Raw genomic sequence first — 24211 nt, 5'->3', positions numbered from 1 at the left:
AAAAAACAAACAGGTTAACTGCAGAGGACAGAAGCTTCCTCCAGCCCACATAAGTTGACCTATAACTTCTAACCACAGTGTGCGTCTACTAAGAGCACGTGAAACCTACTTAGCAAGCCACAGTAGCAGAACAATATAGATAAAGATAGATGTAGAAAAAGATAGCTAACAATGAAGCCACTCCAAGAGGAGGTAGGATGTTCGTTAAACCCTGGCACCTCAGTAACTGTTACTTCACCTGTCAAACTTTCTGTTTTTGCACTACTCGAAATTCTAATCAATTTTTGAAACAGTGAGCCCTTGATTTCAGATGGAGGAAGAGAAAAGCGTGTTTGGCAAATGTAACACTACTTCTAGTAACTTTGGCTGGAGTTGCTGGAGTGTAACCTCCCAAAGTCCAATAAAGACCAGGACAGAGCTGCTAACCTTACCTAAGCTCTAATAGCATCCAGGACTGACCGTGGAGAAATACTCTTTGGACGCAGCCAAGATATTCATGCATGCTATGATTCTTTCCCATATGTCTTTCTGCATCACATGTTGGGGGCAGGCTGGAGAAACAGCCATAAAACCTCTTGAGTCTTTATACAAACAAACTTTAAAAACTCTGGACAAAAAGCCAATGCATTTCCATCACTGTAGGGTACTCAAAGCTTTACTGAGCTTTGAGAATTTTAGATTATTCTCAAATTTGTGCCTTGTTTATAAAATTTTAAATGGTTTGGCCCCTCCTCCACTATGTGACTTTGTGTACACGTGCTCAGTAAGTTCTATTAGATCCTCTAAAATATCCTCTATAAAAGATCGTACCATACCATTTCGTTGCACTGCATTTGGGCAGTGTGACTGTTTTTTTTTTTTTTTGCTTTTTACTATTTGTTGTTGTGCTGTTGTATGTTTTTTGTTGAGGACTACAGATGCAAATTGCCTTCAAGCTAACTCTGGTGCAGTGCATCTTTAATGTTTCAAACTGCACACTGTCCCATTCATAATAAATAAATCTAAATCTATCTGTAAACAGGATCTTTTAATATAACCCACAAACTTATGCGGTTAGTTAATAATATGCCAACTCTTGTGTTGTGATCTGAATTGCATACTTCTACTTTTTACTTTTAGTACCTACTACAGCTGCCCTTACAAAGTCCATACTGTTGCATGCAGTATGTATGCAGTATGCATACAATTGGGACATCATCACTACTTCATCTGCCATTGCGGCTTCTGTCTTTGCACTGGTTGCCATCATTGCACTGTCAATGTGCTGTCATTGGTCTCTGCTTTTATTGGCGGCTATGTGGATGTGATGCATCTTCCACTGCACAGAGGATTGTGGGTCAGAATAGTCAGAAAAGCATGCTGGCTTGCATACTACAAAATGCGACCGGATGTAGTAGGACATCCTGGTTCTTTTGGCATACTGCATTTGACATAATATTTATTGGGACATACTAAATCTTTTCTTTTTTCTTTTCCCATCAATCAAAGGGGTACAATGTAGGGGTACATGAGCCCATCTGATTGGGCTGTAAGAGTATGTCAGACAAAGAATGTTGAAACAACTGACCTATAATATAAATTTCTTAACAGTACATCTAATTAGGATAAAATGAATGTTGCACAAAATAAATAGAATAGAAATAGAAGCTATTAACATGGTCAAGAATCATTAACAGGAAGCACTCATTATATTTCAGACTTCTTCATTGTCTTTTTGATCCAGTCGAGTTGTTTTTGTGACAGAAAAGCGTAAACTCCAGGCTTTTTCATCAAGCCACACTTTGGAGCTCCAAAAGAAGTGACTCCGACTAGCGCTCCATTGCACAACAGTGGTCCACCTGAATCACCCTAAAGAGAGAGCATATACAAGAAATTTTGAGGCACATACACAGCAGTTAGGGTGATATGGATGTTACAGGTTACTTCATGCTCAGAATATATTAATTACCTGAATGTGCTTACCTGACAGCTATCAGCATTGTTTTTACCATCTGAACCAGCACATATCATGCTCTTAGTGATGACAGGTTTGAAGTTGTAATATTCAGGGGAGTTGCACTTCACTCTGTCGATCACAGTCACATTGACAGCCATCAGGACATCAGACATTTTTTGGACATTGTTCTTTGTTTTCCCCCATCCAGCCACCATACAGAAGGAGCCAGCTGCTGGTTCTTTGACGGTTTTACCCAAATCAAGACATTTCACTGTTTCAGTCTGCTTTGCCGATTTTTTGAGCTGAAATTTTGAGGGAAAAAAAAGGAGCATTACTTATTTATGTCAATCTTTTCACCTTTTATGAGAATATCAGCATTAGGAGGTTGTACCGTGGTTTTAGAGAAAAATATACCTTTTGTCTTGTTTACATTTAGACTCAGACATGATTGATCAAACCAATGTGTGATCCTTTCCGATGCAATTGTTAGCTTAGCAGCAGCTAACTCAGCTGTTTTTGCATGTGTGTACATAACGGTGTCGTCTGCATACATTTGTAGTTCTACATCAGGACACTGTTGAGGGACGTCATTAATGTATAGGCTAAATAATAGGAGACCTAACACTGACCCTTGTGGAACATCCATTGTGCACTTCATGTTACTGGACAGTGTGTCATCAACTTTAACACATTGTATCCTATTAGATAAATATGAAGACATCCATGCCAGTGCTCCAGATGAGAAGTTAAATTTAGAGAGTCATGCTGCTTTATGTAGATCTAAAAATACAGCACCAACTACTCCTCCTTTGTCAAGACATGATTTAATTTGCTCTATTAAGGGCAAGGTAGCACTTTCGGTGGAATGATTTGCTCTGAAGCCAAATTGCATACAATGTAGACTAAAGTTGCTTGTATTAAGAAATGTTGTCAGTTGTTTAATGACAACATGTTTCTAAATCATGATTAACCACTCATGCACCTCTGCAGATTGAAACAAACAACTGTAGTTATTGTTGAATCACCTTACCCTGAGCAACATGAGGTCGTTGACATTCTCTGTCTTATCATAGCAGGGATGAGGAAACCGACTCTTCACCTGTAGGATCTGCCTCGAACCCTTCTCCTTTTTCTGTGATTCTATGGAGTGCACCCCCAGCCACACCCTCTTGATACTGAAACAGCATTAGACACAGGTTTACATGCAAGAAGTGAATAAAATGATGATAAACAGAATACTCTATCACACATAATAAGATCAGAATGTGGCCTTTGAGACACTGAGAAATCTACTGCATTTCCCCTGCCAAGAGTGAAGAAGAGTTGACACTTCAGTGGTAATAGTGTTGAATGCAGATTAATAGAGTACATGCAGTATACTGAAACCATTAGACATCAATATATTAGTTTAAATGTTTAGTTTAAACTGCTGAAAGTGTTAAATTGACTGATATAAAATAGTAATGTTTATTTTCGCTCCTCCACAGTTGAATTTATATGAGTCGGCCCTAATAGATCTTCTAAATTAGGTTTAGAAGTTTCTATAACAATATAATATTAATACAGTAAATGCAGTATACTGACATCATTAGACATCAATAAATTAATTTAAATGTCCCTATTCAGAGCAGATTCATCTATATGCATGACTTGGTGGATCAAAAAAAGATTGTGTACCAAGTTAATTTATGGAAAACTTAAATCTTAACACGCAAAATCACGAGAGGAAAAGAAACACTTTGACCACCTATGTAGCATTTAAAAGCAGTATACAAACATTTAATAAACAGTTTATAACTCTTATGATATAGTTGTAAGCAGACATACTGCTTATAAATGCTAAACAGGGGGACTTAAAGTAAAGTGTTAACTTATTTGTGTATATTAAAAATCTAAATTTCTGACCTTATCTCACATCATCAGTTATAGTTTGAGTGCCAGATATGACATTTTAAGTAAGGTAAGTACTGTAAGAGGCTTACTCAGCGCAGTGGGCAGCAGTCAGGACCCATTTTGGATCGATCAGTATCCCTCCACATTTTGGTTTCTCACTCTCCAGCAGAGCCATGAAAGGCAGTGAGTGAGGCGTCACTTCTTTCCCTCCAATAATCTCAGCACCATGACCTAAGACAAAATATTCAGACAGTTCATTTATCAAAGAGGTGATAAATGAGGCGGTCAACCAAACAAAACATGACACTTTGCACCAACTGCATTATAATATTGAAAGACCCCTGTAGCATTACTTTGCATGTTTTGAATGAGCAAAATATCACCAAGTAAATTTCTGCAAATATAGAAAATATAACTTACTGGACTGGACAACGAGGAGGACCACACAAGAGATAAAAACACTGAGATCTCTCGTGCTGAACATTTCTTCGTCTCTCTCTTTGATGTGTTGGTAAATGCACTGAACACTGAAACTCACCTCGATGCAAACACTTGTCTTATATGTGTGTCACTTATGTGTTAATCTCAGAGGATGTGGTTGGACCATGGAAATGCATGAGTCAGCAAAATGGACCCAAGCAGGACATGAGAATTTCTGCGAACTGTCTTCATTTAGAAGCCTGTGGTAATTGTTTCTGTCATTTACCAGTCATCATGCAGTAGTTTTAATTTGACAGCTGTGTGGTGGAGGCTGTATTTACGTGAAGTAGGGCGCATCAGCAGGGTGCAGACGTTTCAGTATGGGTGGAACCAAAGACTGGGGGTCTTTGAACACTTCAGCTATGACTTACTTGAATACTAACATCTGATTCAGAGGAAAGTGTGACAAAGTGGAACATATCAATGATGTGAAATGAAAACTCAAGAGCTAACTGCTGGAAAAAATGAATTGTACATTTAATCAAACCTTAATTTTCCTTCATTGTGCAAGAAATAGCCATCATCTCAACCATCTTACATAGATTTTTATTATATGAGTCTTACATGAGCAGCCACTAAAGACAGCAATAAGTTGCTTGTAGTACATTTCTATTATAGAATAACACAAAAACAGAATGCAGAATAATATGCGGATCATAGAAAATTAAACATATAGGTCTGAGGGGCATGAGAACAGCAAGGTATATGTAGTCACAAATATTTGGCACATATACAACAGATTTCATTGCCTAAATTATCACTGTTGTGTTTAGACTTCGGCTTCAAAACTGAGAAACATTTTGATTTAAATCAGAATACTGTAAATGTGTGTTTCTCTCTGAAATGCAGAATTTTGTTTGGGGTCCAAAACACACAAATGAGTGTAATACCAGAGGCCTGACAACATTTGACACATTAGGTTAGCACTATTAACACTGACTCCTAAAAAGTAAGTTTCTGTACAACTAATTGCAACAGCAAATATGTATTGAAAGTAACCATATGGAATTTGACCAACATGCCTTAATAGGCCTGATGGAAAAGTGAAAATACCATATGAAACAAAACACACAGTGCAAAATAAAGAAAATGTAGAAAAGTACTTTTCTTCTCATGATATGACTAATACTTTCAGAATTTGTCGCCACTTTCACATTAATGTTTCCATTTAAGCCTTGATGTGAAAAACATTTTTCTCTATATATCTTGACTGAAATAAAGGTTTTAGTCAAGGCTTTGGTTCTCTTCATGTGGCCAGGGACATTGTGATGAAATTGACCTTTTTTGGCTAAATCTGGACCCTTTCACATACTTTCAATGTTGATCAATAGGCATCAACCTTTATTGAAATAAACTAACTGGATAATCTATGTGTGAGGTTTTGTTTGTCATATTATGTGTCAAGAAAAAAATTAAATCGATAATAGCTTATAATACTCTGTAGTTTCATCTTGTTTATATATGGTTGAGAGGTTGAATAATGCCACTTTGATGTTTTGCTTTCATTTTAAATGCAGCATGAAAAAAAAACTTCCTCCTTTTGCCAGAGATTCCCCACCAGGTCTACTAGTACCTGAGGGATAGTTCTGCAGTTACCACGGGGTATGTGGAAAGATTGCGGGGTAGTTGTTTTAAGCAAATAGAAATTATTATTTAAATTTAAAAAACCAAAACAGTTCAACTGCGGACAGGAGCTTCCACCAGCCCACATAAGTTGACCTATAACATCTAACCACAGTGCGCTGCTACTAAGTGCATGTGAAAACTACTTAGCAAGCCACAGTAGCAGAACAATATAGATAACAATGGATGACATAGTTAACAATGAAGCCACTCCAAGAGGAGTTAGGACGGATGCAAACTTGATTGCTGTTCACTAAACCCCACCACCTCAGTGACTGTTGCTTCACCTGTCACCTGTCACCTGACACACGAGGATGGGGGTGGGGCTAAGAGAAGGAAGTGGAGAAGACATGGGTCTTTAGGTGTGATTGGAAAACAATAAGGGACTCTGAGTCTCTGATGTCTTGGGGAAGGGAGTTCCAGAACCTGGGAGCTGCCCTAGAGAAGGCTCTGTCCCCAAAACTGTGAAGGTTGGACTTGGGGGTGCAGAGAAGGCCAGTAGTGTATCTAAAGGACTGAGATGGTTGTTAGGTGGAGAGGATGTCCGTGAGATATGGAGGCACCAGTTGGTGAAGGGCTTTGTAGGTGATGACCAGGATTTTGTAATTGATCCGGTAGGAGACAGGAAGCCAATGGACCTGGACCAGTTGGAAGCTGTTGATGGAGCTTGCACTGATGCCGTAGAGGAGTGAGTTGCAATAGTCAAAATGGGAAGAAATGAAGGCATGGATGAATGTTTCAGCAGCAGGGTGTGTGAGAGAGGGCCTGATCTTTGCAATATTGAGGAGGTGGTAGAAGAAGATTTAACAATTTGGTGGATGTAGGGCTTGAGGGAGAGGGTGAGATCAAGGATCACACCAAGGCTGCAGGCCTGGGAGGATGGGGAGACTGTGGTGCCATCAGTGATGAGTTTGGATGTGTTTGTCCTGCTGAGGGTGGATTTGGAGCCAATGAGGAGTTCAATTTTGTCGCTGGTGGTTTGAGGAAATTTTGCTTCATCCAGAAACTTATAGCAGACAGGCAGGAGTTAATGTGGGAGAGGGGTGGGTTGTGAGGGGATTTGGTGCTAAGGTATATCTGAGTGTCATCGGCATTGCAGTGGAAATCCAGATTGAAGTGGCAGAGAATCTGACTGAGAGGGAGGATGTAAATGATGAAAAGGAGTGGGCCGAGTGTGGAACCTAGGGGAACACCATGTGTGACTGTAGATGTGACAGAGGAGTGGTTGTGAAGATAAATGAAGTGTGATCTGTTGGAGAGGTAGGACCAGAACCAGCTGAGTGCAGTGCCCTCAATACCAAGGTCTTCAAGTCTGGCGAGCAAGATGTTGTGGCTCATGGTAATGAAGGTTGCACCAGGGTCAAGGAGGATGAGAATGTTGAGGGCTCCAGTGTCAGCACAGGAGAGGAGATCATTGAATACTTTGAGGAGGGCAGTTTCTGTGCTGTGGAATGGGACAAAGCCAGACTGAAGAGTTTCAAATACATTATTGGAATGCAAGTGGGTTTGAAGTTGTGAGGCTATGAGGCGTTCCAAAGTTTTTGAGAGGAAGGGGAGATTGGAGATTGGCCGATAAGAGTTGAGGCAGAATGGATCAAGACCAGGCTTTTTGAGGATTAGGGAGACAGCAGCAGTTTTCAAGGAAGAGGGGGCTATTCCATGGGACAGAGAGGAGTTGGGGCATATGATGGGAAGGCATGTCTTCAGCAGGAGGGTTGGGAGGGGGCCAAGGGAGCAGGTTGTGGGTTTGGATGAGCTGATGAGTTTGGAGATGATGGAGGGATCAACTGGAGCAAACCAGCAGGGATGGTGATATTTAATGTTTTTTTTTTCTTCCCGAAAACAAATAATTTTTAAAATATTTGTATGAAACAAATATTCGTAAAAAAAAAAAAAAAACCCACTATTTGTGCTTTGCCGAATAACGTATTTGTATTCGGGCACACCCCTAGTCAAGGGAGGCAGATAATGTGGTGTTGAGGTAATTGGCAAGATCATCAGGTGAGGTGGGCCTGGATCCAGGGAGAGAACATTGGAGAGCAGGTCTGAGAGTTGGAGGGGATTGATGGATTTTCAGTTTCGGAAGGATATTTCTCTGCAGAGCTGTGGATGTGGGGTTATGGATGGAATAGTGAACTGGATGAGATTATGATCTGACAGAAGTAAAGGGGACAGATGGATGTTGAGTACCAGTAGATTGACAGAGCAGACTATGTCAAGGATATGGCCCTTGACGTGGGTGGGGAAGGTGATGTGCTGGGTGAGGTTGAAATTGTTGAGTAAATTGATGAATTCAGATGCAAACTTACAGGTTGGTGAATCAATGTGTATATTTAAGTCGCAGAACAGCAGTAGACATGAGGAGAGAGATGAGACAACTGTGAGGAGTTCAGACAGTTCAGACAGGAAAGATGGATTACGCTTGGGTGGCTGGTAAATGAGGATGACAGTCATTGAGCAGCATGCTTTGCTAGGAGTCCTGAAGTTCTGGATGAATAAAACAGCTAGACCACCTCTGCAATGAGAGGGACGGGGTTTGCAAATGTAGCCAAAACCAGGGGGAGATGCTTGATTGAGGGAAAAAAAATCATCAGGTTGTTGCCAAGTTTCTGTGAGCAGGAGAAAGTCAATTGAATTGTCCAGGACTAGCTCATGTAGGATAGTGGCTTTGTTGTTTAATGATCGGGTGTTGAGGAGGGCAAAATTGATCAGATGAGAAGGCAATGTAATGGGGGCATGCTGGAGAGGTCTGAGGTTGTCTAGGTTGTCATTGCACTGGCAAAGTGCAAGTGTCATGGTCTATGCTTTCTCGGTGGCTCAGTCGATGTGACGAATCTTCCACTGCACAGAGGATTGTGGGTCAGAATAGTCAGAAGAGCATGCTGGCTAACATAATACAAAATGCGACCGGTTGTAGTAGGACAGGTACTTTTGGCATACTGCATTTGTATGGGATGCATTATGGTATGCATATGTATTGGGACTAGGGGTGTGCCCGAATACAAATATGTTATTCGGCAAAGCACAAATAGTGGGATTCTTTTACAAATATTTATTTTATACAAATATCTTAAAAATTATTTGTTATCATTAACAGGAAGAGCTCATTAGATTTCAGACTTCTTTATTGTTCTTTTGATCCAGTTTAGTTGTTTTTGTGACAGAAAAGTGTAAACTCCAGGCTTTTTAATCAGGCCACAATTCCTATGTCCAAAAGAAGTGATGCCAACTAGCGCTCCATTGCACAACAGCGGTCCACCTGAATCACCCTAAAGAGAGAGCAAATACAAGACATTTTGAGGCACATACACAGCAGTTAGGGTGATATGGATGTTACAGGTTACTTCCTGCTCAAAATATATTACTTATGAATGTGCTTACCCAACAGCTATCAGCATTGTTTTTACCATCTGAACCAGCACATATCATGCCCTTAGTGATGACAGGGTTGAAGTTGTAATATTCAGGAGAGTTGCACTTCACTCTGTCGATCACAGTCACATTGACAGCCATCAGGATATCAGACATTTTTTGGACATTGTTTTTTGTTTTCCCCCATCCAGCCACCATACAGATGGAGCCAGCTGTTGGGTCTTTGACAGTTTTACCCAAATCAAGACATTTCACCGTTTTGGTCTGCTTTGCTGATTCGCTGAGCTGAAATTTCAAAAAAAAAGAAAAAAGGAGCAATACTTATTTATGGCAGGTCTTATATAAGGGACAGCCTGACTATATGTTGGCACTGAATTTGGTTGAAATTTCGGTTCAGTTAAATTGGGATCTTTCTCTTTTTTGAGACTTTCTATATTTTTCTTTTTGACAAATCTCATCTAACAATGCCAAACAAACAATGTATTGATCCTACCTAGAAGTTTCTATCCAAGGTCTGATATTATGCATTCCTCCATACCTTTGACATCCAAAAACTATTAAAAAAAACCTCAATGAGACACACTGTTGCACTGGTTGTCATGTTCCTTCAACACAAAGATTACAGTCACAATCGTTTGTTTAGAAAAGGATCCCAAGATGAATAGTCTCTGTAGAGTAGTTCCTTCTACGGCAGACACCACTGCACATGTGTGGAAATGCTGTTCCATTTAGTTCTTCGCTAGCTTGTTATGCTACATATCGCAACCTTTTTACAAATTTACAATGTAGTTCAAATTTAAGGGGTTGTGATAGGAAGTACAACAAGCTAGCGAAACTCTTTAAATAAAACCATGTTCTTGCACATGCTCAGTAGCATCTGCCTCACACAGAACTACTCTCCAGAGCCAGAAAACGTGATCGTTGTTATTAGACATTGGAGCCATTTCTAAAAAAAACTAATGTACCCAAATTTTTAGTGCCAAAGAAATGTGTCACCTAGTGCATTGGTGGGTCATTAAGGTGTTTTCATAGTTTTTGGACAACAATGGAGGTCTATGGACAGTGGAATATGATATATCACACTTTGGATACACATACAATACTTGTAAGTAGGATGAGTTCATTGTTGGTTTGGCTCTGCACATGAGATTTGTTGACAATAATAAAAATATAGAAAATCACTAGCCATATCTTTTAAGAGTTTAACAGAGTTCAGACAAAGCTCCAAATATGTTTCTAAATCATCATGAACCACACATGCACCTCTGCAGATTGAAACCAACAACTGTAGTCATTGTGAAATCACCTTACCTTGAGCAACATAAGGTCATTGACTATCTCTGTCTCATCATAGCAGGGATGAGGAATGCGACTCTCCACCTCTAGGATCTGCCTCGTACCCTTCTCCTTTCTTTCGGATTTTATGGAGTGCACCCCAAGCCACACCCTCGTGATACTGCAACAGCATGAGACACAGGAATCTGTTAGATTACAGTTCACATACACTAAAGGTTTACATGCAAGAAGTGAATAAACTGATGATAAACTGATGACTCTATCAAACATAATAACGTCAGAATGTGGCCTTTTGAGACACTGAGAAATCTACTGCACTTTTCCCCCAAAGTGTGAATAAGAGCTGATACTTCAGTGGTAATAGTGTCGAATGCAGAGTTTAAGTAGAGCTATTACTCTGTCTTAACTGCTGAAAATGTCAAATTGACTGATATAAAACGGTAATGTTTATTTTCACTCTTCCACAGTTAAATTCATATGAGCAGAACTCTCTCCTAGTAGATCTTCCAAATTAGGTTTAGAAGTTTCTATGAAATAAGTTTTCATAGAAGTTATAATTCCTGACATAGTGTTTATAAATGCTAAACAGGGGGACTTAAAGTAAAGTGTTGCCTTATTTGAGTATATTAAAAATCTAAATTGCTGACCATATCTTACATCATCAGTTATAGTTTGAGTGCCAGATATGACATTTTAAGTAAGGTAAGTACTGTAAGAGGCTTACTTAGAGCAGTGGGCAGCAGTCAGGACCCATTGTGGATCGATCAGTATCCCTCCACAGATTGGTTTCTCGCTCTCCAGCAGAGCCATGAAAGGCAGTGAGTGAGGCGTCACTTCTTTCCCTCCAATAATCTCAGCACCATGACCTAAGACAAAATATTCAGACAGTTCATTTATCAAAGAGGTGATAAATGAGTCAGTCACCCAAACAAAACATGACACTTTGCACCGGCTGCATTATAATATTGAAAGACCCCTGTAGCATTACTTTGCATGTTTTTTATGAGCAAGATATCACCAAGTAAATTTCTGCAAATATAGAAAATATAACTTACTGGACTGGACAACGAGGAGGACCACACAAGAGAGAAAAACACTGAGATCTCTCGTGCTGAACATTTCTTCTTCTTTCTGTTTGATATGATGGTAAATGCACTGAACACTGAAACCCACCTCGATGCAAACACTTGTCTTATATGTGTGTCACGTATGTGTTAAGGATGTGGTCTGATCAAAGCAATGCATGAGTCAGCAAAATGGATGCAAACATGACATGAGAAATACTGCAAACCGTCTTTATTGAGAAGCCTGTGGTAACTGTTTCTGTCATTTACTAATCATCATGCAGTAGTTCTATTTGACAGCTGTGTGGTGGAGGCTGTATTTACATGACGTAGGGTGCATCAGCAGGGTGCAGATGTTTGCAGTATGCAACAGCTAAAGACTGGGGGTCTTTGAACACTCCAGCTATGACTTACTTGAATACTATCATCTTATGATTCAGAGGGAGAATAAAAATGAATTCTACATTTAATCAAACCTTAATTTTCCTTCAGTGTGCAAGAAATAGCCATCATGTCAACCATCTTACATAGATATTTATTTATATGAGTCTTACCACTAAAGACAGCAATAAGTGGCTTATAGTACATTTCTATTGTAGAATAACACAAAAACAGAATGCAAAATAATATGATCTTTTAGAAAATTAAACTGAGGTGCATGAGAACAGCAAGGTATATGTGGTCACAAATATACAACAGATTTCATTGACTAAATTATCACTGTTGTGTTCAGACTTCGGCTTCAAAACTGAGAAACATTTTGATTTAAATCAGAATACTGTAAATGTGTGTTTCTCTCTGAAATGTTAAATATTGTTTTGGGTCCAAAACACAAATGAGTGTAATACCAGAGGCCTGACAACATTTGACTAGGTTAGCATTATTAACGCTGACTCCTAAAAAGTACGTTTGTGTACAACTTATTTGCAACAGCAAATATGTTTTGAAAGTAAACATATAGAATTTGACCAACATGCATTAATAGGCCTGATGGAAAAGTGAAAATACTGTATGAAACAAAACACAAAAAACTAACAAAAAATATAAAAACAATATAAAAGTGCGAAATAGAGAAAATGTCAAGTACTTTTCTTCTCATGATATGACTAATACTTTCAGAATTTGTTGCCACATTCACATTAATGTTTCTCTTTAAGCCTTGATGTGAAATACATTTTTCTCTTATATATCTTGACTGAAATAATGGTTTTAGTCAAAGCTTTGGTTCTCTTCGTCTGACCAGAGACATCATGATGAAATTGACCTTTTTGTCTAAATTTGGACCCTTTCACATACTTTCAGTGTTGATCAATAGGCATCGACCTTTATTGAAATAAACCAGCTGGATAATCTATGTGTGAGGTTTTGTTTGTCATATTATGTGTCAAGAAAACAAGTAAACAGATAATAGCTTATAATACTTTGCAATTTCATCTTGTTTCATCTTGTTTCATCTGGTTGAATAATGTCACTTTGATGTTTTGCTTTCATATTTAAATGCAGCATGAAAAAGAAAACTTTCACCTTTTGCCAGAGATTCCCCACCAGACCTACTAGTATCTAAGGGGTACTTCTGTAGTTACCACGGGGTACATGGAAAGATTGCAGAGTAGTTGTTTTGAACAAATAGAAATAATTATTTAAATGAAAAAAAACAAAACAGGTCGACTGAAGAGGACAGGAGCTTCCACAAGCCCACGTAAGTTGACCTATAATATCTAACCACAGTGTGCTGCTACTAAGAGCATGTGAAAACTACTTCGCAAGCCACAGTGGCACAACAATAGAAATGGTCTATTGGTCCGTGCTTTCTTGGCGGATCAGTCGATGTGACATATCTTCTGCTGCACAGAGGATTGTGGGTCAGAATAGCCAGAAAAGCACGCTGGTTTGCATACTACAAAATGAAAACGGATGTAGTAGGACATCTTGGTTCTTTTGGCTTACTGCATTTGACATACTATGTATTAGGACATACTAAATCTTTTCTGGTATATTAAATAGTACGATACTATGGGTTTCAAAACATACCCATGGTCCTGCCACTGTAGGTAGTTAGATAATTAGCTGGACATGATAACAGTTGCTTCTTATGTTTAATCTATTCCTTACATTTTTTTTCTTGTGTTTTTGCTTTTGGAAAGCCAAGGCTAACAAAAAACAAATTAGATGATGAGTAACAAATCCAAAGCCTACCGTGTGTAGTTCTGGATGCTAAGCTATGACTAGATAGTCACTGTTTAGGGGAGACGTTTAGTGAACTGTCAATTTAGAAATCATCATTTCTTATATGATGCACATGTGTATCCACAGATCCACTCTGTGGTGAAATACTAACATGAAGTAATCCCATCAGTCAAAGGGGTACAATGTAGGGGTACCTGAGCCCATCTGATTGGGCTGTAAGAGTATGTCAGACAAGAAATGTTGAAACAATTGACCTATAATATAAATTCCTTTACAGTGCATCTAATTAGGATAAAATGAATGTTGCACAAAAGAAATAGAATAGAAATAGAAGCTATTAACATGGTCAAGAATCATTAACAGGAAGAGCTCATTATATTTCAGACTTCTTCATTGTCTTTTTGATCCAGTCGAGTTGTTTTTTTGACAGAAAAGCGTAAACTCCAGGCTTTTTAATTTGGCCACACTCCTTAGGTCCAAAAGAAGTGACTCCAACTAGCGCTCCATTGCACAAGAGGGGTCCACCTGAATCATACTAAAGACAGAGCAAATACAAGACATTTTGAGGCACATACACAGCAGTTAGGGTGATATGGACGTTATAGGTTACTTCCTGCTCAAAATATATTGAGTGTGTACTCACCGTACAGGTATCAGCATTGTTTTCACCGTCTGAACCAGCACATATCATGTCCTTAGTGATGACAGGGTTTTTGTTGTAATATTCAGGGGAGTTGCACTTCACTCTTTTGACCACAGTCACATTGACAGACATCAGGACATCAGACATTTTTTCGACATTGTTGTCTGTTTTCCCCCATCCAGCCACCATACAGATGGAGCCGGCTGTTGGGTCTTTGACAGTTTTACCCAAATCAAGACATTTCACCGTTTTGGTCTGCTTTGCCGATTTGCTGAGCTGAAATTTTGAAAAAAAAAAACAGAGTTACATTAGTTATTTAAAGCAGGCCTGTGCATTGACTTTATAGAGTTTGAATAAAGGACACAGACAAGGAAGACTAGTGCCAACACTAATTCTAATATATAAGGAATCACAGTAGTCAGGACAACAAGAAATGAAGGTGTAGATAACGTTCTCTAGATCATGGGGTGAGAAGAAAGACTTTATATTTTGGATATTATTTGGAGATAAGCGACAGCCTGACTATATGTTGGCACTAATTCGATTTGGACTAAATTTGGTTGAAATTTTGGTTCAGTTTAACAGGGATCTTTCTCTTTTGCCTAAATAAACTGAAAAATATAGCTGGAGATTTTCTATATTTTTCTTTTTGACAAATCTCATCCAACAACGCCAAACCAACAATCAATTGATCGTACCTAGACGTTTTTATCCAAAGTCTGATATTACTTATTCCTCCATACCTTTGACATCCAAAAACTATTAAAAACACCTCAATGAGCCACACTGTTGCACTGGTTGTAATGTTCCTTCACCACAAAGATTATGGTCACAATTGTTTGTTCAGAAAAGGATCCCTGCACGAAGAGTCTCTGTAGAGTAGTCCCTTGTAGGACAGACGCCACTGCACATGTGCGGAAATGCTGTTCCATTTAGTTCTTTGCTAGCTTGTTGTGCTACATATCACAACCTCTTGACACTCCTGATAAGTTCTTTTGAGAAATTTACAATGTAGTTCAAAGTCAAGAGGTTGTGATATGAAGCACACTAAGCTAGATAAACTATTTAAATAAAACCACATTCTTGCACATGCTCAGTAGTGTCTGCCTCACACAGAACTACTCTCCAGAGACTGAAAACATGATTACTGTTGTTGGAGCTGTTTCTAAACAAATTAATGTACCCAATTTTTTTGTGCTGAAGGAACATGTCACCTAGAGCATCATGTGGCTCACTGAGGTGTTTAATAGTTTTTGGACAATAACAGAGATCTAGGCACAGAGGAATATGATACATCAGGCTTTGGATACACACACAATACTTGTAAGTAGGATGAGTTCATCGTTGGTTTTGCTCTGCACATGAGATTTGTTGACAATAATAAAAATATAGAAAATCACCAGCCATATCTTTTAAGAGTTTAACAGAGTTCAGACAAAGCTCCAAATATGTTTCTAAATCATCATGAACCACTCATGCACCTCTGCAGATTGAAACCAACAACTGTAGTTATTGTGAAATCACCTTACCTTGAGCAACATGAGGTCATTGACTTTCTTTTTCTTATCATAGCGGGGATGAGGAACATGAATCTCCACCTCTAGGATCTGCCTCGAACCCTTCTCCTTTCTTTCGGATTTTATGGAGTGCACCCCGAGCCACACCCTCTTGATACTGTAACAGCATGAGACACAGGAATCTGTTAGATTACAGTTCATATACACTAAAGATTTACATGCAAGAAGTGAATAAACTGATGATAAACTGATGACTCTATCAAACATAATAAGGTCAGAATGTGGCCTTTTGAGACACTGAGAAATCTACTGCATTTTTTCCCCCCAAGTGTGAATAAGAGTGGATACTTCAGTGGTAATAGTGTTGGATGCAGAGTTTAAGTAGAGCTATTACTCTGTGTTTAACTGCTGAAAATGTTAAATTGACTGATATAAAATGGTAATGTTTATTTTCACTCTTCCACAGTTAAATGTATATGAGCAGAAGTCTGTCCTAGTAGATCCTCTAAATTAGGTTTAGAAGTTTTTATAAAAATACAATATTAATACAGTAAATGCAGTATACTGATGTCATTAGACACTGATAAATTAGTTTAAATGTCCCTATTCAGAGCAGTTTCATCTATATGGATGACTTGGGGGATCAAACCAGCTAATTCATGGAAAACTTAAATATTAACGTGCAAAATCACTTGCACAAGAGGAAAGGTAACACTCTGACCACCTATGTAGCATTTAAAAGCAGTATACAAATATTTAATAAATGATTTATAACACTTATGATACAGTTGTAAGCAAACATAAATTAATTTGGAAACAACAATAACTTCTGTGGACATCCATAAATGGGGCTGGTGTATAAACAGATAATAAATGATAATAAAACACAGTTGTGATTATATAAAATAAGTTTTCATAGGAGATGTTATAATTGCTGACATACTGCTTATAAATGCTAAATAGTGGGACTTAAAGTAAAGTGTTAACTTCTTTGTGTAGCAGAATCAATTATACAGCAGTAATATGTAGTATTATAATTACACAAAATCTGTAAATAGTTATAACCTGACGTGCTACCCATCCAGGGTCAATATGTGGAACATTTGAGTCTCAGTTTCTGTACCCGTTCACTTCCGTGGGTGCCCCCCTCACTAATGATTTCTCCCGCCTTTACCTCTGCCGTTTTTCTGTTGTGCTCCATGGGAGTTATAATTGCTGACATACTGCTTATAAATGCTAAACAGGGGACCTAACGTAAAGTGTTAACTTATTTGCGTATATTAAAAATCTAAATTTCTGACCAAATGTTACATCATCAGTTATACTTTGAGTGCAAGATATGACATTTTAAGTAAGGTAAGTACTGTAAGAGGCTTACTCAGAGCAGTGGGCAGCAGTCAGGACCCATTTTGGATTGATCAGTATCCCTCCACAGATTGGTTTCTCGCTCTCCAGCAGAGTCATGAAAGGCAGAGAGTGAGGCCTCACTTCTTTCCCTCCAATAATCTCAGCACCATGACCTAAGACAAAATATTCAGACAGTTCATTTATCAAGGTGGTGATAAATGAGTCAGTCAACCGAACAAAACATGACACTTTGCACCGGCTGCATTATAATATTGAAAGACCCCTGTAGCATTACTTTGCATGTTTTTTATGAGCAAGATATCACCAAGTAAATTTCTGCAAATACAAAAAATATTACTCACTGGACTGGACAACGAGGAGGACCACACAAGAGAGAAAAACACTGAGATCTCTCATGCTGAACATTTCTTCTTCTCTCTGTTTGATATGATGGTAAATGAACTGAACACTGAAACCCACCTCGATGCAAACACTTGTCTTATATGTGTGTCAGGCATGGGTTAAGGATGTGGTCTGATCAAAGCAATACATGAGTCAACAAAATGGATGCAAGCATGACATGAGAAATTCTGCAAACCGTCTTTATTTAGAAGCCTGTGGTAACTGTTTCTGTCATTTACTAGTCATCATGCAGTAGTTTTATTTGACAGCTGTGTGGTGGAGGCTGTATTTACGTGAAGTAGGGTGCAGATGTTTGCAGTATGCAACAGCTAATGACTGGGGGTCTTTGAACACTCCAGCTATGACTTACTTGAATACTATCATCTTATGATTCAGAGGGAGAATAAAAATGAATTCTACATTTAATCAAACCTTAATTTTCCTTCAGTTTGCAAGAAATAGCCATCATGTCAACCATCTTACATAGATATTTATTTATATGAGTCTTACATGAGCAGCCACTAAAGACAGCAATAAGTTGCTTATAGTACGTTTCTATTGTAGAATAACACAAAAACAGAATGCAGAATAATATGCGGCACAGATCTTAGAAAACGAAACATAAAGGCCTGAGGTGCATGAGAACAGCAAGGTATATGTGGTCACAAATATTTGGCGCATTTACAACGGATTTCATTGACTAAATTATCACTGTTGTGTTTAGACTTCGGCTTCAAAACTGAGAAACATTTTGATTTAAATCAGAATACTGTAAATGTGTGTTTTTCTCTGAAATGTTAAATATTGTTTTGGGTCCAAACACAAATGAGTGTAATACCAGAGGCCTGACAACATTTGACTAGGTTGGCATTATTAACACTGACTCCTAAAAAGTACGTTTGTGTGCAACTTATTTGCAACAGCAAATACTTTTTGAAAGTAACCATATAGAATTTGACCAACATGCATTAATAGGCCTGATGGAAAAGTGAAAATACTGTATGAAACACAACACTAAAAACAAACAAAAAACATATAAACAATATAAAAGTGCAAAATAGAGAAAATGTCAAGTACTTTTCTTCTCATGATATGACTAATACTTTCAGAATTTGTTGCCACGTTCACATTAATGTTTCTCTTTAAGCCTTGATGTGAAATACATTTTTCTCTTATATATCTTGACTGAAATAATGGTTTTAGTCAAAGCTTTGGTTCGCTTCATCTGGCCAGAGACATCATGATGAAATTGACCTTTTTTGTCTAAATTTGGACCCTTTCTCATACTTTCAGTGTTGATCAATAGGCATCAACCTTTATTGAAATAAACCAGCTGGATAATCTATGTGTGAGGTTTGGTTTGTCATATTATGTGTCAAGAAAACAAGTAAACAGGTAATAGCTTATAAAACTTTGCAATTTCATCTTGTTTCATCTGGTTGACAGGTTGAATAATGTCACTTTGATGTTTTGCTTTCATGTTTAAATGCAGCATGAAAAAGAAAACTTTCACCTTTTGCCAGAGATTCCCCATCAGCTCTACTAGTATCTGAGGGGTACTTCTGTAGTTACCATGGGGTACATGGAAAGATTGCAGAGTAGTTGTTTTGAGCAAATAGAAATTATAATTCAAATGAAAAAAAAAACAAAACAGGTCGACTGAAGAGGACAGGAGCTTCCACAAGCCCACGTAAGTTGACCTATAATATCTAACCACAGTGTGCTGCTAATAAGTGCACGTGAAAACCACTTAGCAAGCCACAGTAGCACAACAATAACAAGTCTTGGAAAGCCAAGCTAACAAAAAAAAACAAATTAGATGATGAGTAACAAATCCAAAGCCTACCGTGTGTAGTTCTGGATGCTAAACTATGACTAGACAGTCACTGTTTAGGGGAGACGTTTAGTGAACTGTCAATTCAGTGATTACTCATATTTATATGGATGCACATGTGAAACCACAGATCCACTCTGTGGTGAAATACTAACATGAAGTAATCCCATCAGTCAAAGGGGTACAATGTAGGGGTACCTGAGCCCATCTGATTGGGCTATAAGAGTATGTCAGACAAGAAATGTTGAAACAACTGACCTATAATATAAATTCCTTTACAGTACATCTAATTAGGATAAAATGAATGTCGCACAAAAAAAATTGAATAGAAATAGAAGCTATTAACATGGTCGAGAATCATTAACAGGAAGAGCTCCTTATATTTCAGACTTCTTCATTGTCTTTTTGATCCAGTCGAGTTGATTTTGTGAAAGAAAAGCGTAAACTCCAGGCTTTTTAATTTGGCCACACTCCTTAGGTCCAAAAGAAGTGACTCCAACTAGTACGCCATTGCACAACAGCGGTCCACCTGAATCACCCTAAAGAGAGAGCAAATACAAGACATTTTGAGGCACATACACAGCAGTTAGGGTGATATGGATGTTACAGGTTACTTCCTGCTCAAAATATATTGAGTGTGTACTCACGTTACAGGTATCAGCATTGTTTTTACCGTCTGAACCAGCACATATCATGTCCTTAGTGATGACAGGCTTTTTGTTGTAATATTCACCGCACTTCACTCTGTCGACCACAGTCACATTGACAGACATCAGGACATCAGACATTTTTTCGACATTGTTGTCTGTTTTCCCCCATCCAGCCACCATACAGACGGAGCCGGCTGTTGGGTCTTTGACAGTTTTACCCAAATCAAGACATTTCACAGTTTTGGTCTGCTTTGCCGATTTGCTGAGCTGAAATTTTGAAAAAAAAAAAACAGAGTTACATTAGTTATTTAAAGCAGGCCTGTGCATTGACTTTATAGAGTTTGAACAAAGGACCGGAACAAGGAAGACTAGTGCCAATACTAATTCTAATATATAAGGAATCTCAGTAGTCAGGACAACAAGAAATGAAGGTGTAGATAACGTTCTCCAGATCATGGGGTGAGAAGAAAGACTCTATATTTTGGGTATTATTTGGAGATAATTGACAGCCTGACTATATGTTGGCACTAATTCGATTTGGACTAAATTTGGTTGAAATTTTGGTTCAGTTTAATTGGGATCTTTCTCTTTTTGCCTAAATAAACTTAAAAATACAGCTGGAGATTTTCTATATTTTTCTTTTTGACAAATCTCATCCAACAATGTGAAACCAACAATGAATTGACTTTGACATCCAAAAACTATTAAAAACACCTCAACGAGCCACACTGTTGCACTGGTTCTAATGTTCCTTCACCACAAAGATTATGGTCACAATCATTTGTTTAGAAAAGGATCCCAAGATGAATAGTCCCTGTAGAGTGGTTCCTTCTACAGCAGATACCACTGCACTTGTGTGGAAATGCTGTTCCATTTAGTTCTTTGCTAGCTTGTTGTGCTACATATCACAACCTCTTGACACTACTGATAAGTTCTTTTGAGTAAATTACAATGTAGTTCAAAGTCAAGAGGTTGTGATATGAAGGACAATAAGCTAGAGAAACTATTTAAATAAAACCACATTCTTGCACATTCTCAGTAGTGTCTGCCTCATACAGAACTACTCTCCAGAGACTGAAAACGTGATTACTGTTGTTGGAGCTATTTCTAAACAAATTAATGTACCCACATTTTTCGTGCTGAAGGAACATGTCACCTAGTGCATCGTGTAGCTCACTGAGGTGTTTAATAGTTTTTGGACAATAACGGAGATCTAGGCACAGAGGAATATGATACATCAGGCTTTGGATACACATACAATACTTACAAGTAGAATGAGTTCATTGTTGGTTTGGCTCTGCACATGAGATTTGTTGACAATAATAAAAATATAGAAAATCACCAGTCACATCTTTTAAGAGTTTAACAGAGTTCAGACAAAGCTCCAAATATGTGTCTAAATCATCATGAACCACTCATGCACCTCTGCAGATTGAAACCAACAACTGTAGTTATTGTGAAATCACCTTACCTTGAGCAACATGAGGTCATTGACTTTCTTTGTCTTATCATAGCTGGGATGAGGAACGTGACTCTCCACCTCTAGGATCTGCCTCGAATCCTTCTCCTTTTCTTTGGATTTTATGGAGTGCACCCCGAGCCACACCCTCTTGATACTGTAACAGCATGAGACACAGGAATCTGTTAGATTACAGTTCATATACACTAAAGGTTTACATGCAAGAAGTGAATAAATTGATGATAAACTGATGACTCTATCAAACATAATAAGGTCAGAATGTGGTCTTTTGAGACACTGAGAAATCTACTGCATTTCCCCCCCCAAGTGTGAATAAGAGTGGATACTTCAGTGGTAATAGTGTTCAATGCAGAGTTTAAGTAGAGCTATTACTCTGTGTTTAACTGCTGAAAATGTTAAATTGACTGATATAAAATGGTAATGTTTATTTTCACTCTTCCACAGTCGAATGTATATGAGCAGAAGTCTGTCCTAATAGATCTTCCAAATTAGGTTTAGAAGTTTTTATAAAAATACAATATTAATACAGTACATGCAGTATACTGACGTCATTAGAAACTGATAAATTAGTTTAAATGTCCCTATTCAGAGCAGTTTCATCTATATAGATGACTTGGTGGATCAAAAAAAGATTGTGCACCAAGTTAATTTATGGAAAACTTAAATCTTAACACGCAAAATCACGAGAGGAAAAGAAACACTTTGACCACCTATGTAGCATTTAAAAGCAGTATACAAACATTTAATAAACAGTTTATAACTCTTATGATATAGTTGTAAGCAGACATAAATGTATTTGGAAACAACAATAACCTCTGTGGACATCCATAAATGGGGCTGGTGTATAAACAGATAATAAATGATAATAAAACACAGTTGTGATTATATAAAATTAGTTTTCATAGGAGAAGTTATAATTGCTGACATACTGCTTATAAATGCTAAACAGGGGACCTAACGTAAAGTGTTAACTTATTTGCGTATATTAAAAATCTAAATTTCTGACCATATGTTACATCATCAGTTATAGTTTGAGTGCAAGATATGACATTTTAAGTAAGGTAAGTACTGTAAGAGGCTTACTCAGCGCAGTGGGCAGCAGTCAGGACCCATTGTGGATCGATCAGTATCCCTCCACAGCTTGGTATCTTGCTCTCCAGCAGAGCCATGAAAGGCAGTGAGTGAGGCGTCACTTCTTTCCCTCCAATAATCTCAGCACCATGACCTAAGACAAAATATTCAGACGGTTGATTTAGCAACGAGGTGATAAATGACGTGGTCAACCAAACAAAACATGACACTTTGCACCGGCTGAATTATAATATTGAAAGACCCCTGTAACATTACTTTACATATTTTGAATGAGCAAGATATCACCAAGTATAATTCTGCAAATATAGAAAATATTACTCACTGGACTGGACAACGAGGAGGACCACACAAGAGAGAAAAACACTGAGATCTCTCGGACGGAACATTTCTTCTTCTCTCTGTTTGATATGATGGTAAATGCACTGAACCCTGAAACCCACCTCGATGCAAACACTTGTCTTATATTTGTGTCACTTGTGTGTTAATTTCAGAGGATGTGGTCTGACCATGGAAATGCATGAGTCAGCAAAATGGACCCAAGCATGACATGAGACTTGCTGTGATCCGTCTTAATTTAAAAGCCCGTGGTAACTGTCATTTACAAGTCATCATGCAGTAGTTTTATTTGACAGCTGTGTGGTGGAGGCTGTATTTACATGACGTAGGGCGCATCAGCAGGGTGCAGACGTTTCAGCATGGGTGGGACCAGTTTGCAACAGCTAAAGACTGGGGGTCTTTGACCATTTCAGTTATGATTTACTTGAATACTATCATCTTATGATTCAGAGGGAGAATAAAAATGAATTCTACATTTAATCAAACCTTAATTTTCCTTCAGTGTGCAAGAAATAGCATCATGTCAACCATCTTACATAGATATTTATTTATATGAGTCTTACATGAGCAGCCACTAAAGACAGCAATAAGTTGCTTATAGTACGTTTCTATTGTAGAATAACACAAAAACAGAATGCAAAATAATATGCGGCACAGATCTTAGAAAACGAAACATAAAGGACTGAGGTGCATGAGAACAGCAAGGTATATGTGGTCACAAATATACAACAGATTTCATTGCCTAAATTATCACTGTTGTGTTTAGACTTCGGCTTCAAAACTGAGAAACGTTTTGATTTAAATCAGAATACTGTAAATGTGTGTTTCTCTCTGAAATGTTAAATATTGTTTTGGGTCCAAAACACACAAATGAGTGTAATACCAGAGGCCTGACAACATTTGACTAGGTTGGCATTATTAACACTGACTCCTAAAAAGTACGTTTGTGTGCAACTTATTTGCAACAGTAAATATGTTTTGAAAGTAACCATATAGAATTTGACCAACATGCACTAATAGGCCTGATGGAAAAGTGAAAATACTGTATGAAACAAAACA

The 24211-nt window shown here is 38.0% G+C and overlaps 4 protein-coding genes across 4 annotated transcripts; all 4 read right to left on the bottom strand.

Annotated features, from left to right (window-relative positions):
* Positions 1 to 1457: 1457 nt before the first annotated feature.
* Positions 1458 to 4335, bottom strand: LOC121904236 (granzyme A-like). Its single transcript, XM_042421874.1, has 5 exons — positions 4250 to 4335; positions 3919 to 4060; positions 2967 to 3111; positions 1963 to 2238; positions 1458 to 1848 (listed from the first exon to the last, which is right to left on the bottom strand). The coding sequence occupies exons 1-5, from the start codon at positions 4311 to 4313 to the stop codon at positions 1687 to 1689; spliced, it is 789 nt and encodes a 262-aa protein (XP_042277808.1). The 5' UTR covers positions 4314 to 4335; the 3' UTR covers positions 1458 to 1686.
* A 4704-nt stretch (positions 4336 to 9039) lies between these two features.
* On the bottom strand, positions 9040 to 11719 carry LOC121904398 (granzyme A-like). Its single transcript, XM_042422127.1, has 5 exons — positions 11656 to 11719; positions 11325 to 11466; positions 10616 to 10760; positions 9314 to 9589; positions 9040 to 9201 (listed from the first exon to the last, which is right to left on the bottom strand). The coding sequence occupies exons 1-5, from the start codon at positions 11717 to 11719 to the stop codon at positions 9040 to 9042; spliced, it is 789 nt and encodes a 262-aa protein (XP_042278061.1).
* Positions 11720 to 13977: 2258 nt separating this feature from the next.
* On the bottom strand, positions 13978 to 17888 carry LOC121904389 (granzyme A-like). The gene is made up of 5 exons (XM_042422115.1): positions 17721 to 17888; positions 17390 to 17531; positions 16024 to 16168; positions 14495 to 14770; positions 13978 to 14386 (listed from the first exon to the last, which is right to left on the bottom strand). The coding sequence occupies exons 1-5, from the start codon at positions 17782 to 17784 to the stop codon at positions 14225 to 14227; spliced, it is 789 nt and encodes a 262-aa protein (XP_042278049.1). The 5' UTR covers positions 17785 to 17888; the 3' UTR covers positions 13978 to 14224.
* Positions 17889 to 19966: 2078 nt separating this feature from the next.
* On the bottom strand, positions 19967 to 23202 carry LOC121904250 (granzyme A-like). The gene is made up of 5 exons (XM_042421900.1): positions 23139 to 23202; positions 22808 to 22949; positions 21716 to 21860; positions 20242 to 20511; positions 19967 to 20133 (listed from the first exon to the last, which is right to left on the bottom strand). The coding sequence occupies exons 1-5, from the start codon at positions 23200 to 23202 to the stop codon at positions 19972 to 19974; spliced, it is 783 nt and encodes a 260-aa protein (XP_042277834.1). The 3' UTR covers positions 19967 to 19971.
* Positions 23203 to 24211: the final 1009 nt, after the last annotated feature.

This window comes from Thunnus maccoyii, chromosome 9, assembly GCF_910596095.1.
Source record: "Thunnus maccoyii chromosome 9, fThuMac1.1, whole genome shotgun sequence".
NCBI lineage: Eukaryota > Metazoa > Chordata > Actinopteri > Scombriformes > Scombridae > Thunnus > Thunnus maccoyii.
This window is presented reverse-complemented; position numbering and strand designations above follow the sequence as displayed.